Below are 13085 nucleotides of genomic sequence, written 5' to 3' on the forward strand. Positions count from 1 at the left end.
GATTAAATATTTTACGTTTAATTTCAAGTTTAAGAATGCTTCACATTCTTGTTATTAAAGGGAAACTCAACAATTCATAATTTTTAAACTCATAATTACATGTATACAATGTAGAAAAAGTAATTCAGAGTAGTTTGGAGCAAAATGCTTTATTCTAGAGTAGCTGAGTCAGTACTGTTCACAGTGGTGATGACAGGAACCAAACGTCTGAAGAGTTTATGGTTATGAATACTCAGCCTGATGTCAGAGACACTGATTTACAATAGTGTTGTGTTAAAGTTTTGGCCTAAAACATATTTTAATCCATTTATTTTAACATGCGCTTAATGAAGACATTCATGAAGGGTGTTCTGAGGTAAAATCGTCTCCAAAGAAAACTCTTTTTTCCGATTTACTGTTATTTTATCTTCATCAACGTTGCATATACAAACCTTACGAGACTCGTGCAACGCTGAGTTTGGTGGTTTTGGATATTGAACAAAAAGGTTATATTTGTGTTATAGAAATCGGGAATCCTGCCTCATCACCACCATTGTAAATGAATCAGTCAGTAAGTAATGAATCATTTCACACCAAACCACTCTGATTCACACTGCTTACATTTCAGCCTGAACTGTGCAGACACTGAGACACCCTACACGTTAAATGAGCTGGCTATCATTAAGTAACAATACTAAAGATTGCTAAATTTCTACTGCCAAGTGTTATAATATCAGTTTACCTCTTTACACAAATTACCTGAACTCTACTGACTCTACTTTCGTGTCCTAAAAGGACATCACTCACAGAAACGGGTCCCGTCGAAATGCTAATGTTGCTAACAGATAACGAAAGTGCTATGTGAGTTCCAATACCCGAACTCCCATTAGTCGGTCGCACAAAGAGTCGATTCTCCGACTCCAGGCATGTTGAAATAGAGAGTCGACTCCCAAGCTTTGAACTCGATTCCCCACAGTGAAGTTCAGTTACTGTGAAATGTGAAGTATTTGTCTATACCACCTGTCTGAACACACGGCATTCTTCCATAGCATGCAGAGTTGATTTTTGGATTAGAGAAGCAAAACAATTTTGTGTGACTCTTGTAACTGACATCGATTTTCATCGGTTGGAATCATAACCAAGAGTCGACTCTAAAATGTCTGGAATCGAACAGCTCCAAAAAAAAAAAGACCTTTGTGTAACCTCTGATCACGTGACCTTGACATACCCTCATTGGTGCCCTGTGATCTTCGAGGCGCAAGTTTGGAAACTGTCATTAGCTGCTTTACTGATTTCATTTGTTTTGCACATTTTGGAGAAGTGAATTTATGGTGATGTCGGTGGAATTGCTGGAAGCAACGGTACTCTTCGACATACGTGTTTTTGGTGGGGGGTGATATTTCTGGATGAATGTACAGTCCGCATTGTGCTTTGGCAAACGACGTTATTTCGGTCTTAGCTAGGTTAGTTATTCTGACCCACCTGTTAGCCTGTTAGCTCGACTTTATTGCCAGAAGAGAGAGTTTTTCATACCTGCTAGGACCTTTAATATCAAAAACGCATTTTAAGTGCATCTTCATAGGTAAGGATAAAAGTAATAAACTTACACTCTTTAAAAAGATGGTTCTTCAAGCGTTTTTAGTAACGGGAATGGTTCTATCTAGGACCATGATTTCTATTCAGAATCATTTAATGCTTAAATGGTTCTTTGCGTGGGGAAATGGTTGACTGATGGAGAATGTGTTGCATATGGTTCTAAATAGAAGCTATTTGGAAATGCACCGTATTTTTTTTCTGTTGTTACTAGTCTGGCATCATAACATTAAAAGAACCCCTTTGTGGTGCTGTATAAAAGCATTTTAATACAGTGCATATGTAGACAAAGTTGCTACTTAGGAAACATAAAAAAAAAAAAGAAGAAGCTATGACTGTTTTTCTGATCAGGAGGTATGTGAGGGACTTTACTAAGGTCTACATGAGAAAGTATTGTAAACGGCTTCCATTTTAACCTAGAAAATAGGTACTTTCCTGCTGATGGTTTTTGTGGTTAAGTTGTTCACCTAACTGAGAGGACTGAGAGTTTTGTGAATAACCCTCCTCATACCTCTGCAGCATATGGTGGAGAGATTGCGGGTGGCCGAGCTTCGCTCTCTCCTCTCTTCTATGGGCAAGAACAACAAAGGGCTGAAGAAAGAGTTGCTCCAGAGAGCCACAGAGCTCCTCCAGAAAGAGTGTGGGCCTGAGCTTCTCTCTGCTATCCGCAAGCTCTATGAACACCGTCAATCTGCTATTATCAACACGAGGCGTTCCCAGGCCTTCGCTGTCACACCCACCTCTGAGGTCATTGCCATGCCTACCGCTGATTACCTCAGCGAACCAAATGCTGTGATGGACAACCTTGTTCCTGAAGTGCAGATGATCAAGCTCCCATTCTATCATACACTCGAGACCATTGTAGCTCCAGTGCCATTAGGTAAGGCTGTTAAATGACGCTGACAACACAGATTTTTTCAAAATTTCAGCATAGCTTAAATGGTTAAGATGTAAACACAGTCATTCAGAGTGGTTTGAAGTGAAGTGGCATTCTGGGCAAATTCATTATGTCAGAATTCTTCACAGTAGGAGTGATGGGAACCAGACATCTAAAGGATAATGCCGTTATTACAAAGTTACACCACAGGGCGATATTACATATGATGAAAAGTGTGTTGTAGGGCATTGTTTTATAATAGATTTGAGAAATAATTTTATCTTAAAGTGTATTTATTAAAATGGATGAATGGCAGAGAGGTACTTGCAAGGCATTAAAAGGGAAAATAGGCTCCAATAAAATCAAATAAAAAAAATAAAATAGCCTCCACAATTTGATCGCTATCAACATTACATGTCAGTACACTGAATAGTAAATAAAGTGGATATTTTTGTGTTGTCGACATTCAACCTCGGTTTCCTGTCATCACCACTGTAAAGGAACCACTCAGTTACTCTGTTTTCTCCATGATTGTATTTTGCTGAAAATGTGGAAAATTGCTGGAATTCCATTTAAACTACAAACAATTGGGTGGGCTCTATGTAGGACCCTAGCTGTGTTTGAAACTATATTTCCAATATTTGTGGAGTTGCTGTATGTATCAGACATACAGTTGTTTGCTGTTTATTTACTGAATTTAAAATACTACAGTGGAAAAATATAAGTTATGGCACACGTCATATTTTATTTTATTTTTTTCAACAGGTTAAACCCAGCAGATAAATAGACATTGTGCATAGAAATTAGTAGAGAAATGTCACACTTCATTTTGTTTGCTGTAGAAAATCAACAAATCATGTAATTTAACAGGAGTATAAAATTTTTATGCAGTGCCTCATTAGTGTTCCATAACAAATACGGAAGTGCTAAAATCTTCTTGTTTTACCTTTTAGCCCATGAATAATACCTTAAAATAATCTGCTAGATGACAGCAGTGTGTTTATTTATTACTTATTTATATTATTATTTTTGTTCAGTATCTTTATTAATAATTTCTGTCTTTACTTTTGTGTCATTGGTTACATGTTTTATATATATATATATATATATATATATATATATATATATATATATATATATATATATATATATATATATATATATATAAAAACTGTGGGTGTGTTTGGTGTTAACACTGCATGTTTTTTCTAGTGTTCTACTTATACACATTGTAAGTATTTGCAAAACAGTTTTATAAGCATTTATGTAGTCAGTATGTTTTATGAAAAGTTCAGTAACTGGTTATGGCAGCAAACTGAAATGTCATGGGGAAAAAAAGCTTATGAGATTTCCGTATTAGACATTGTGGGTTGTATCTCAGTGGCATTACTCAGAGGTGCTTTCCTCATTCCTCTCTTGTTCTCTATCACAGTGCCCAGTTGTGGTCTTAAACTGCAGACCAGCTACATTACATTTTGCCTGACTTCAAGCCAATGGGCTCAGATCAAGAACTCTCAGTAAGTCAACCTTTCCCTCAGACCAGGACACTTTCTACTTTTGATGTGTAATATATGCTGTGACCTGTGAGCAGAAGCTCTACTTTTGAGAAAGGTGAGTATGACAGGGTGGATGAGGTTGTCTGCCGCATCCTACAGTATGGCAAGAAACTGTTGCACATGTTTTAGTGTTCAGATACAAATGTGTTTTAGCTGTTTTATTTGAAGGTGTTAGTTGTTGAAGCTAATATTAAGTGTCCTAATCCCCAATCTCCTAATAATTCCCGTTGCCTCTTCACTCTACAGAGAGCTCAATTCTGGCCACAAGTCTGTTCAAGTGGTGCTCAGGTGAGGCTCCTCAGTAGAGCTAGATTGTGCCTGCCAGGGCTAGGGGTAGTGACATCTGTATTGTCTTATAAAGTCATCTCTAGTTAGGAATTTTTTGTCTAATTAAATAAAACGTTTTTGGCTCGTTGTGAACATTTAGTATCTGTAATTCTTGAATGTTTTTGTGAGTGGTTAGATGTATTTATTTATTGCTTTTTTTTGGGGGGGGGGGGCTGTCCATGTCCATATTGATCTTCGTCAGTGTGTACAATTTCACATGTTCATGTTGTGTCCATTTCAGAATTTGCTACACAGAAAGTATTGGAGTTGAAGATGATCAGTACCCACCAAAAATTGATGTGTTTGTCAACGGCCTCTACTGTTTAATACAGGTGTCTCTTGTGTGCAGAAGTATTTTCTCTCTGTTTAATGTTTTTCTTTAATGCCCCTTTTGAGATTTAGTTGTAATTCAGACCTAAGTCTGTATAGAAATATCTAACTGATATATATAATTTATACATGTATGTGTGTGTGTATGTTGTTTCAGGTTCGCTATTCATCCTTAAAAGATGGGCTGGAACCTTCTCGTCCCTGCTGTCCTATTAATCTCACACCGCTATTGAGAAAGAATTCTGAGAACAGTGTTTCTGTAACTTGGGGTAACTATGGCAAGGTACACCTGTTCCTCTAATAACATTGGGTCAGTTACAGAGCATGGATTTCCCCTGTCATATCAAAACCTTGTAGCTCCACTACTTGAATCAGAAGCTGGTCTTTGCATTAAGTGAACATTTTGTGAGGAGTAGGGCAGTAGAAAAGGTCCAAAATTTCTAGGACTAAAATCTCTGCATTAGCATATACTAACACTAAAAATTAAGAAGGTTTTCTTATGACAGCAGTGAACTATTTATGTTGCATGGCTTACTAAGTAAACGTTGTGATTGTTTCTGTTATAGCCGAACAGCATGTCTTAGAAATCTAACATAAGGCTTGTTTGTGTGTGTGTGTGTGTGTGTGTGTGTGTGTGTTTGTTTGTTTGTTTTTTTAAATATACTTATTTCTGTTGTTCTTTTGCAACAAGTACATTGACGTTTTTGCTAACACTGTCTTATTAATGTAATACAAGCTTACAGCTTTGGAGATATAAGTTTTTCTTATGACAGCCACAGTGTCACAACTAGACAATACTAGGGGTGGGGAATAAATTTTCACAACACACAATATGCATCATGATATTTAGTTTTTCACTGTATAAATACATCTGCTGATGCATATGGACACATCATAAGTGATGTTCCTGGAATCATTGGGTGTTTTGGGTCTTTCAACATCATACACCCTCATCCAGGTGACCCAGCTGGGATTGATCCAGATCCCAGCTTGTGTCCATATGGCTAGCTAGCTACCATGACTCCATGGTTTCCCTCTCTTGAGCCACAGCCATCTTGAGGCCCTCTCTGCTGCTTCGGTAGTATTGCGGATGGCTCTCCTCTTTCGCTCTCCTACTATGCCTAAATTGCTAAAGGCTCTGGCCAAGGAACAGGCCACGAAACCTCTGCATCCAACCTCTACTGGGATGCACCTTGCTCTCCAGTCCCACATACTCACTGACCAGTCCCGCTTGCTTGGAGAGCTTGCTCTCAAACGCTTCTTCCAAGCGGTCTTTCCATGGGACTGTCAGCTCCAGCAGCACGGCTTTCTTGGTCAACTCCGACATGAGCACAATATCTGGTTGGAGGGTGGTGACAGCAATGTGGCTGGGGAACTTCAGCTGCCATTTGACGTCCACCAACAGCTGCCAGTCTTTAGCAGTGATGCCTGCCGGTGATCTTTTGACCGGGGCTGCCTGCTCCCCAGGTCTGACGAAGGCGATGGTTTTCTCGGAGGGATGATTCTGCTTTGCCCGCACAAGTCCAGTGCTGATGGCTTCAGCGATGGTCTTAAGTACTTGGTCATGCCTCCACTGGTATCGTCCATCTCCAAGTGCCGTAGTGCAGCAGCTGAGGATGTGCTCTAGGGTACCTCTCTTGGAACACAATGGACATGCTGGTGTTTCTGGTATGCCCCATGTCTGCAGGTTAGATGGGCTTGGAAGCACATCATACACTGCCTGGATGAGGAACTTAATGAAGTGAGGCTCGGCTTTCCACATCTCAGTCCATGTCACTTTCCTCTCAACCGCGTTCTCCCATCTTGTCCAAGTCCCCTGTTGCCTCATTCCCACTGCCTTGCATGATCTTGTCTCCTCCACAGCTGCTCTCACCTCCTCTTGAACAAGGCACTGCCTCTCCTTCCCTGTGGTATTCCTTTGGGGAGTTGGAAAGGATCCTAACCCGGCTCGGCCTCTTGTGACCACTTCCACCAGACTTCTGTGACGCAGCCTTGCCTCAGGCTCTTGGACAGCCTCTTCTGCTCTCCACTTCCTGCCCGTCCTCACTTGGATTCCAGCTTTGACCACCTTCGGAGTCCCTGTACTGCACCATTTTTTTTAGCTCTTGTAACCTTGAATTCCTCTTTCAAGGGTTTGAAGGGCAGCTGCAGTTTGTTGTTGCATCCATTGAGTGCGATGCTGTTCAGACTCTTTGGTAACCCAAGTCATCTCTGAAGGTGGTTGCTGACTTACCTCTCTAAGGTCTCAACTGTAGAGATTGGGACGGCGTAGACGAGGAGGGGCCTTTGTTCCTTCTGACCTCCCGAATTAGCTGTGTCACCACACTGGTATGCTCCACACAGCCTGGCATTCCTAAATGCCGCCCTTCTGGACTGATGTGTCAGTGTAGGTGTTCTTTGTCAGGTAGGCACACAGCCTCTTGGAAATGGCACTGAAGAAGATCTTTGCCTCAACGTACAGTAGGGAGAGTGCGGAACTGGTCTAGCTGGGTGGAGTTTTCCTCCTTTGGGATCCACACCCCTTCAGCCGCTCGCCATTGTTCTGGGATCTTCCCATTTCTCCAGAAGACTCTGGAGAGTCTTTTTCCACAGATGCAGTAGGAGTTTTGGACAGTTCTTGTACATTTTATATGAAGTGCCATTTGGTCCTGGAGCAGATCTTGTCCTTGCTTTATGGACAACCTCTCTGACTTCCTTGAATTTCATCCTGTGAGGAGGCAAGTTTTCCACTGCACTTCTGCCCCAGTAGGTCTTTAGTGAACTTGAAGGGGTTGGCGATGAAGGCCTTTCAGTTCAACATTGAATGCCCGTGACCTTCGATCCCTCAGGCGGCACTTCGTTAAAAACCGACATCATTCTGTAACGGATATTACCACATGGGCTCAGGAACACTTCAGAAAACCATTGTCAGTGAACACAGTTTGCCACTCCATCTACAAGTGCTAGTTAAAACTCTGCCATGTAAAGCGAAAGCCATATATCAACAACACCCAGAAACGCCGCCGGCTTCTCTGGACCCAAGCTCATCTGAGATGGACTGACGCAAAGTGGAAAAGTGTCCTGTGGTCTGACAAGTCCACGTTTCAAATTGTTTTTGGAAATCATGGACGTTGTGTCCTCTGGGCCAACAAGGAAAAGGACTGTCTGGATTGTTATCAGTGCAAAGTTCAAATGCCAGCATCTCTGATGGTATGGGGGTGTGTTAGTGCCCATGGCATGGGTAACTTGCACATCTGTGAAGGCACCATTAATGCTGAAAGGTTCATACAGGTTTTGGAGCAACATATGCTGCCATCCAAGCAATGTCTTTTTCAGGGATGTCCCAGATTATTTCAGCAAGACAATGCCAAGCCACATTCTGCACGTGTTACAACAGCATGGCTTCGTAGTAAAAGAGTGCGGGTACTAGACTGTCCTGCCTGCAGTCTAGACCTGTTTCCCATTGAAAATATGTGGCGTATTATGAAACGCAAAATACGACGGAGACCCCGGACTGTTGAGCAACTGAAGTTGTACATCAAGCAAGAATGGGAAAGAATTCCACCTACAAAGCTTCAGCAATTTGTGTCCTCAGTTCCCAAACGCTTATTGAGTGTTGTTAAAAGGAAAGGTGATGTAACACAGTGGTAAACATGCCCCTGTCCCAACTTCTTTGGAATATGTTGCAGGCATCAAATTCAAAATGAATGAATATTTGCAAAATAACAATAAAGTTTATCCATTTGAACATTAAATATCTTGTCTTTGTAGTGTATTCAGTTGAATATAGGTTGAAAAGGATTTGCAAATCATAGTATTCTGTTTTTATTTAACTTTAACACAACGTCCCAACTTCATTGGAATTGGAGTTGTATACTGATAACATTGAACACTTCTAGTTCTCACTGGACATTATTCTGAATTATAATTCTTTAGAGAAATGGCTTTTACCTTTCTGTTTGTATGTGTGTGCAGCGCTACTCTGCAGCTGTATATTTGGTGAGGGTTTTCTCCTCAACAGAGTTACTGGAGCAGCTCCAGAACAGAGCAGTGGCAAGTAAGGAACAGTGCAGACTGAAGAGTGAGTGCTTTTTTTTTTTATTGAAAACTTTCTTGTATTTATGCAACCACACCCCACTTTTTGGCAAGGCCTAAATACATCATCTTTGAAATATTTTTGTGTAAATAATCTCTTGTTTTCTAGTTTGCGAGAAGTTGTGCTCTGATCCAGAGAATGAGATCGCCACCACAGGGCTGCAGGTGTCCCTCATCTGTCCGGTATCTGATCCAGAACTCATTCTTTTATCGTGTCACCTTATGAATATGGTTTGAAAGCTTGTATTATTTTATTAGGAGTATTTCATTGCTGTACTTTCTGGAAAAAGGAAAAATTGTACTACTAACTTGTTCATATGACTACAGTGCTGTGTCACACTAAATGACTACATACAAATTTTTATTATGGAGGTGGGCTTCTGATCATTGTCTTGATTATTGTAGCATAACCCAACTTTGCTTCAACTTCAGACCGCAGACTGAGGACTGGACATTCTGCAGGATTTTGTGGTAGAAGGCAGAATTCCTGGTTCCTTTAATTAGGTTGACCAGGCAATAAAGCAGCAAAGCATCACAATACCATAACACTACCACCACCATGTTTGACTGTTGGCATAATGTTCTTATTGTGGAATGTTGTGTTAGTTTTACACCAGATATAACCGCTTCCAAAAAGTTCCACTCAATCCTCAAAACATTTTCAAAAGTTTGCGGGGACTTGGAGATGTTCTGTGGCAAATGTGTTACAAGTTTATGTTCATCTTAGCAGTGTTTTTTACTCTGTAGCTTTTCCATGATTTCCATATTTGCTTAATTGGTTGATTTAATTAATTGGGGATGCAAAATGAAAAAAATGGAGTAAGAAAAGGTTTTCTTACTAAGTATTAAGGTTTCCACTCAACTAAACTGAAGCAATAGTATAGTTTTCCTACCAATGTTATGAGATTGACAGAGCCATGAGAAAACCTTTAAGATTTTGAGATTTTATATGTTTGTGTTTGTGTTTATCTGTCTATCCATTTGTCTTGTCTTTCTCAAAAGCTGGCAAAAACTCGCATGTCTGTCCCCTGTCGAGCGCAGCCGTGTGCCCACCTGCAGTGCTTTGACGCTGAATTCTACCTGCAGATGAACGAAAGAAAGCCTAGCTGGACCTGTCCTGTCTGCCATAAGCCTGCAGCCTTTGAAACACTCCAGATCGATAGGTAACATCCTTTCCACAGACACCTTCTTTTCTGTGATGATACACTATAAAGGCATTTGTTGTCATAGTGACAGTTTCATTTAAAGGGTCCATATCCTACATTTTTCTTGCACTTTATTTTGTCCCCTTAAGTCCATTTATGACTTTTGTGTAGGCTATTTTGTTACTATGCATTTAAGACTGATGTATATAAACAAGTTCTGATTGGCTGCTGTGCTTCATTCAAAAGCCAGTCCATACAAAACACTTCACTGAATGGGTGGAGCTAAACTGCTGTATGCTGAATAAGTGTATATATGTAAAAATTCATTGGTTTTTGTTCACAGGAGCAATGAATTCAAAACATGCTGGTTTTAAACAGTCTGTTCAGTCTATATACAGCTCAGCTCTTCTCTGCTCATATTTGTCTTTTAGTAATTCATGTTTTTCTTTAGTTTTGTTTTGTCACTTTCATTGTTGTCAGACTCACCGTTCATCCATTAAAGGGAGAAAATCTTCCCCTTGCTATTGCCCAGTCAGTCCATTCAAGAGTGCATTGATATCATTTCTTAAAGGGCTCATTTCATAGATTTCTTTTTTTTTATTCTGGAATAAAAGAGTTTGATGGTGTATGTAAACATTGTTAAATGTACTGTTCATGCCTCCATACATATATTTACTATATATGGAAATCTAGCAGCAAATACAGCCTGTCTTGAATTAATTGTTTTTGTGATGTCATGAAAAACCAATGCATGAACATATATGCTCTCATTCAGTCTATAGGAGTTAGCTAGTTAGTTATAGGAGTTACCTCCACCCATTCATCCTGATGTTCTAAGGATTGTTCCCACTCATTCTGTTTTTTGAATGATGGAAAATATAGGGGAGCCCATCAGAAAAGAGCTCATTTACATATGAGTCTTATAGGTACAGTAAGAAAAACAGCCCATCATACAGTATAAGAGAAGTTGGAAAACGGTCATGTAAAATGAATTGACTTTTTGGCACATGTGTAACAAAGATGTTATCAAATTCAAGAAAACTTTTCTGTGTCTGTGTATACATACAGACTTAGTCTTAAATCAACACTATACTTGCACTAAGGTGAAAAAATAGAAACAAAGAAGAAATGTATACATTATATATATATACATATATATATATATATATATATATATATCAACTGATGACAGTTTTGTGATTTTCTGTTCCAAAACACTTACTTAATTTTTACAAGACCATTTCAACCTTTTTACCCTTGGAATTAAATAGGATATTTTTGTTACTGGGGATGGATGGATATTTTGTAGTTTGCTGAGTAGCATCCTTCAAAGTACAGATGACACTATGAAGGAGATTGAGTACCTGTCTAATGGCTCCTGGAGAGCAGTAAGAGAGGAAAGAGAGAGCAGCAAAACTCCAGACCCTGCCCTGCTCAACCTAAGTAAGAGTACTCACTTCAAATACACACCATACGCTTTAGTATAAACATACTATATACATTATATGGCCAAAAGTATGTGGACTAATTATTGCATTCAAATGTTTTAGCCACACCCACTGCTAACAGGTGTATAAAATCAAGCACCTAACTGCAATCTCCAAAAACAAACATTGGCAGTAGAATGGGTTGTACTGAAGAGCTCAGTGACTTTAAATATGGCACTGTCATAGGATGCCAGTTTGTGAAATTTCTTCTCAGCTAGATCTGCTCCGGTCAACTGTAAGCACCATTATCTTGAAATTTTCCTCAATTCCCTTAGGATAGTTTAAGGTAAGGAAAACCTTCCTTGAAAGTTACCAGCTAGAGAGAGAAGCTGAAGATATGCCTGTGTTTTTAGGATTTTGCAGAGGAGAGTACGCCTGTGTACGTTCTTTGTGATAGAGAGAATAAAAATATTGAGAGCGCAGAGCTAATCTAGCACATTGAAAGATGACCTTGACTAAGCCACTGGTCGGTATTTACACATGCAACCAGGCACTGACCTCAACCCCACTGAATACTTTTGGGATGAATGGAACTGTTGATTGCGAGCCAGGCCTTCTGATCCACCATCAGTGCCTGACCTCACAAATGCTGTTTTGACTGAAGGGGCACAAACACCCACAGACACAATCTAAAATCTTGAGGAAAGTCTACCCAGGCTGTTATACGGGGGTGGGTAAACTTCATACAAACACCCATAGTTGTGGTAAGAGATGTCCAACAAACTTATATAGATGTGACATTCAGGTGTCCACATATTTTTCGCTGTATAATGTAAGTAAATTTACAAATTTTTAAGTTTTAATGTGCTAATTCCATGCATGACAAAAATGTCCAGAGTAAAATGACAAATTCAGAATGGATTTTTGATGTTTTTGATGTTGTGTTCATTATTTCATGTTCTTTTTTTGCTGTATGTCATTCTTATAAACAATTTCTCTGTAGACAGTCATGCTGTGTTGCTAGAAGATGTTGTGGACCTAACACAGTGCTCAACTGATGACGATGATGATGAGTGGTGATCTTTTCCAAAAGAATGCATGTATGAACTGAGAGACTACACATCTCCAACGGCACAACATGGCAGGGCACTTAGCTGTTGAATTACAAATTCATTTTTTACTTCTTAAATTTCTGTTTTTTTTCCTTCTGGTGTTACTGAGTGTCTTTCTTCATGTTGAATGTTATTTGTGCCTCTTTATATGTACACAGACTGTCAGTTGCATATAACAAGAAGAATAAAGGTTTATTTTATGTCTACCGGGCATTTATTAACATATTTATTAACTTATGTTTCCTCTTCTGCCATTCAGAATGTAAAAACCATATTTGGTAAATGTATGTTGTAGCATGTATATATATGTCACTTCAAAACATCATCTGACAGACTCTAGCCTTGCACTTACTAAAACTCAAATTCATCTACACAGCATGTCCAAACGTGTAGACATCTGCTCAGCCACGTTTTTTCAGAAATCATGGGTATTAATAGGAAGTTTGTCCATCTTTGTTGCAGTAACTGCCTCTGCTGTTCTGGGAAGGCTTTGCACTAGGAACATTCCTGTGAGGATTTGGTTGAATTCAGCCACATTCATTAGTGAGGTCAGATAATGATGTTGGATGGCCAACAAATGCCACTCGAACTTATCCCAAAGGCATTGGATGGTGCTTCATTACTCCAGAGAACACGGTTCCTCTGCTTCACAGTCCAACGAGGTT

General features: G+C 39.6%; 1 protein-coding gene across 1 annotated transcript; it reads left to right on the forward strand.

Annotated features, from left to right (window-relative positions):
* The first annotated feature begins 1213 nt into the window (after nt 1-1213).
* pias4b (protein inhibitor of activated STAT, 4b) lies at nt 1214-12626 on the forward strand. The gene is made up of 11 exons (XM_017697103.1): nt 1214-1340; nt 2092-2452; nt 3882-3966; nt 4252-4293; nt 4574-4664; nt 4820-4945; nt 8617-8722; nt 8846-8919; nt 9739-9899; nt 11191-11324; nt 12312-12626. The coding sequence occupies exons 1-11, from the start codon at nt 1308-1310 to the stop codon at nt 12386-12388; spliced, it is 1290 nt and encodes a 429-aa protein (XP_017552592.1). The 5' UTR covers nt 1214-1307; the 3' UTR covers nt 12389-12626.
* The last annotated feature ends 459 nt before the right edge of the window (nt 12627-13085 follow it).

The sequence above is a fragment of the Pygocentrus nattereri genome, chromosome 19 (genome assembly GCF_015220715.1).
Source record: "Pygocentrus nattereri isolate fPygNat1 chromosome 19, fPygNat1.pri, whole genome shotgun sequence".
NCBI classification, from domain to species: Eukaryota; Metazoa; Chordata; class Actinopteri; order Characiformes; family Serrasalmidae; genus Pygocentrus; species Pygocentrus nattereri.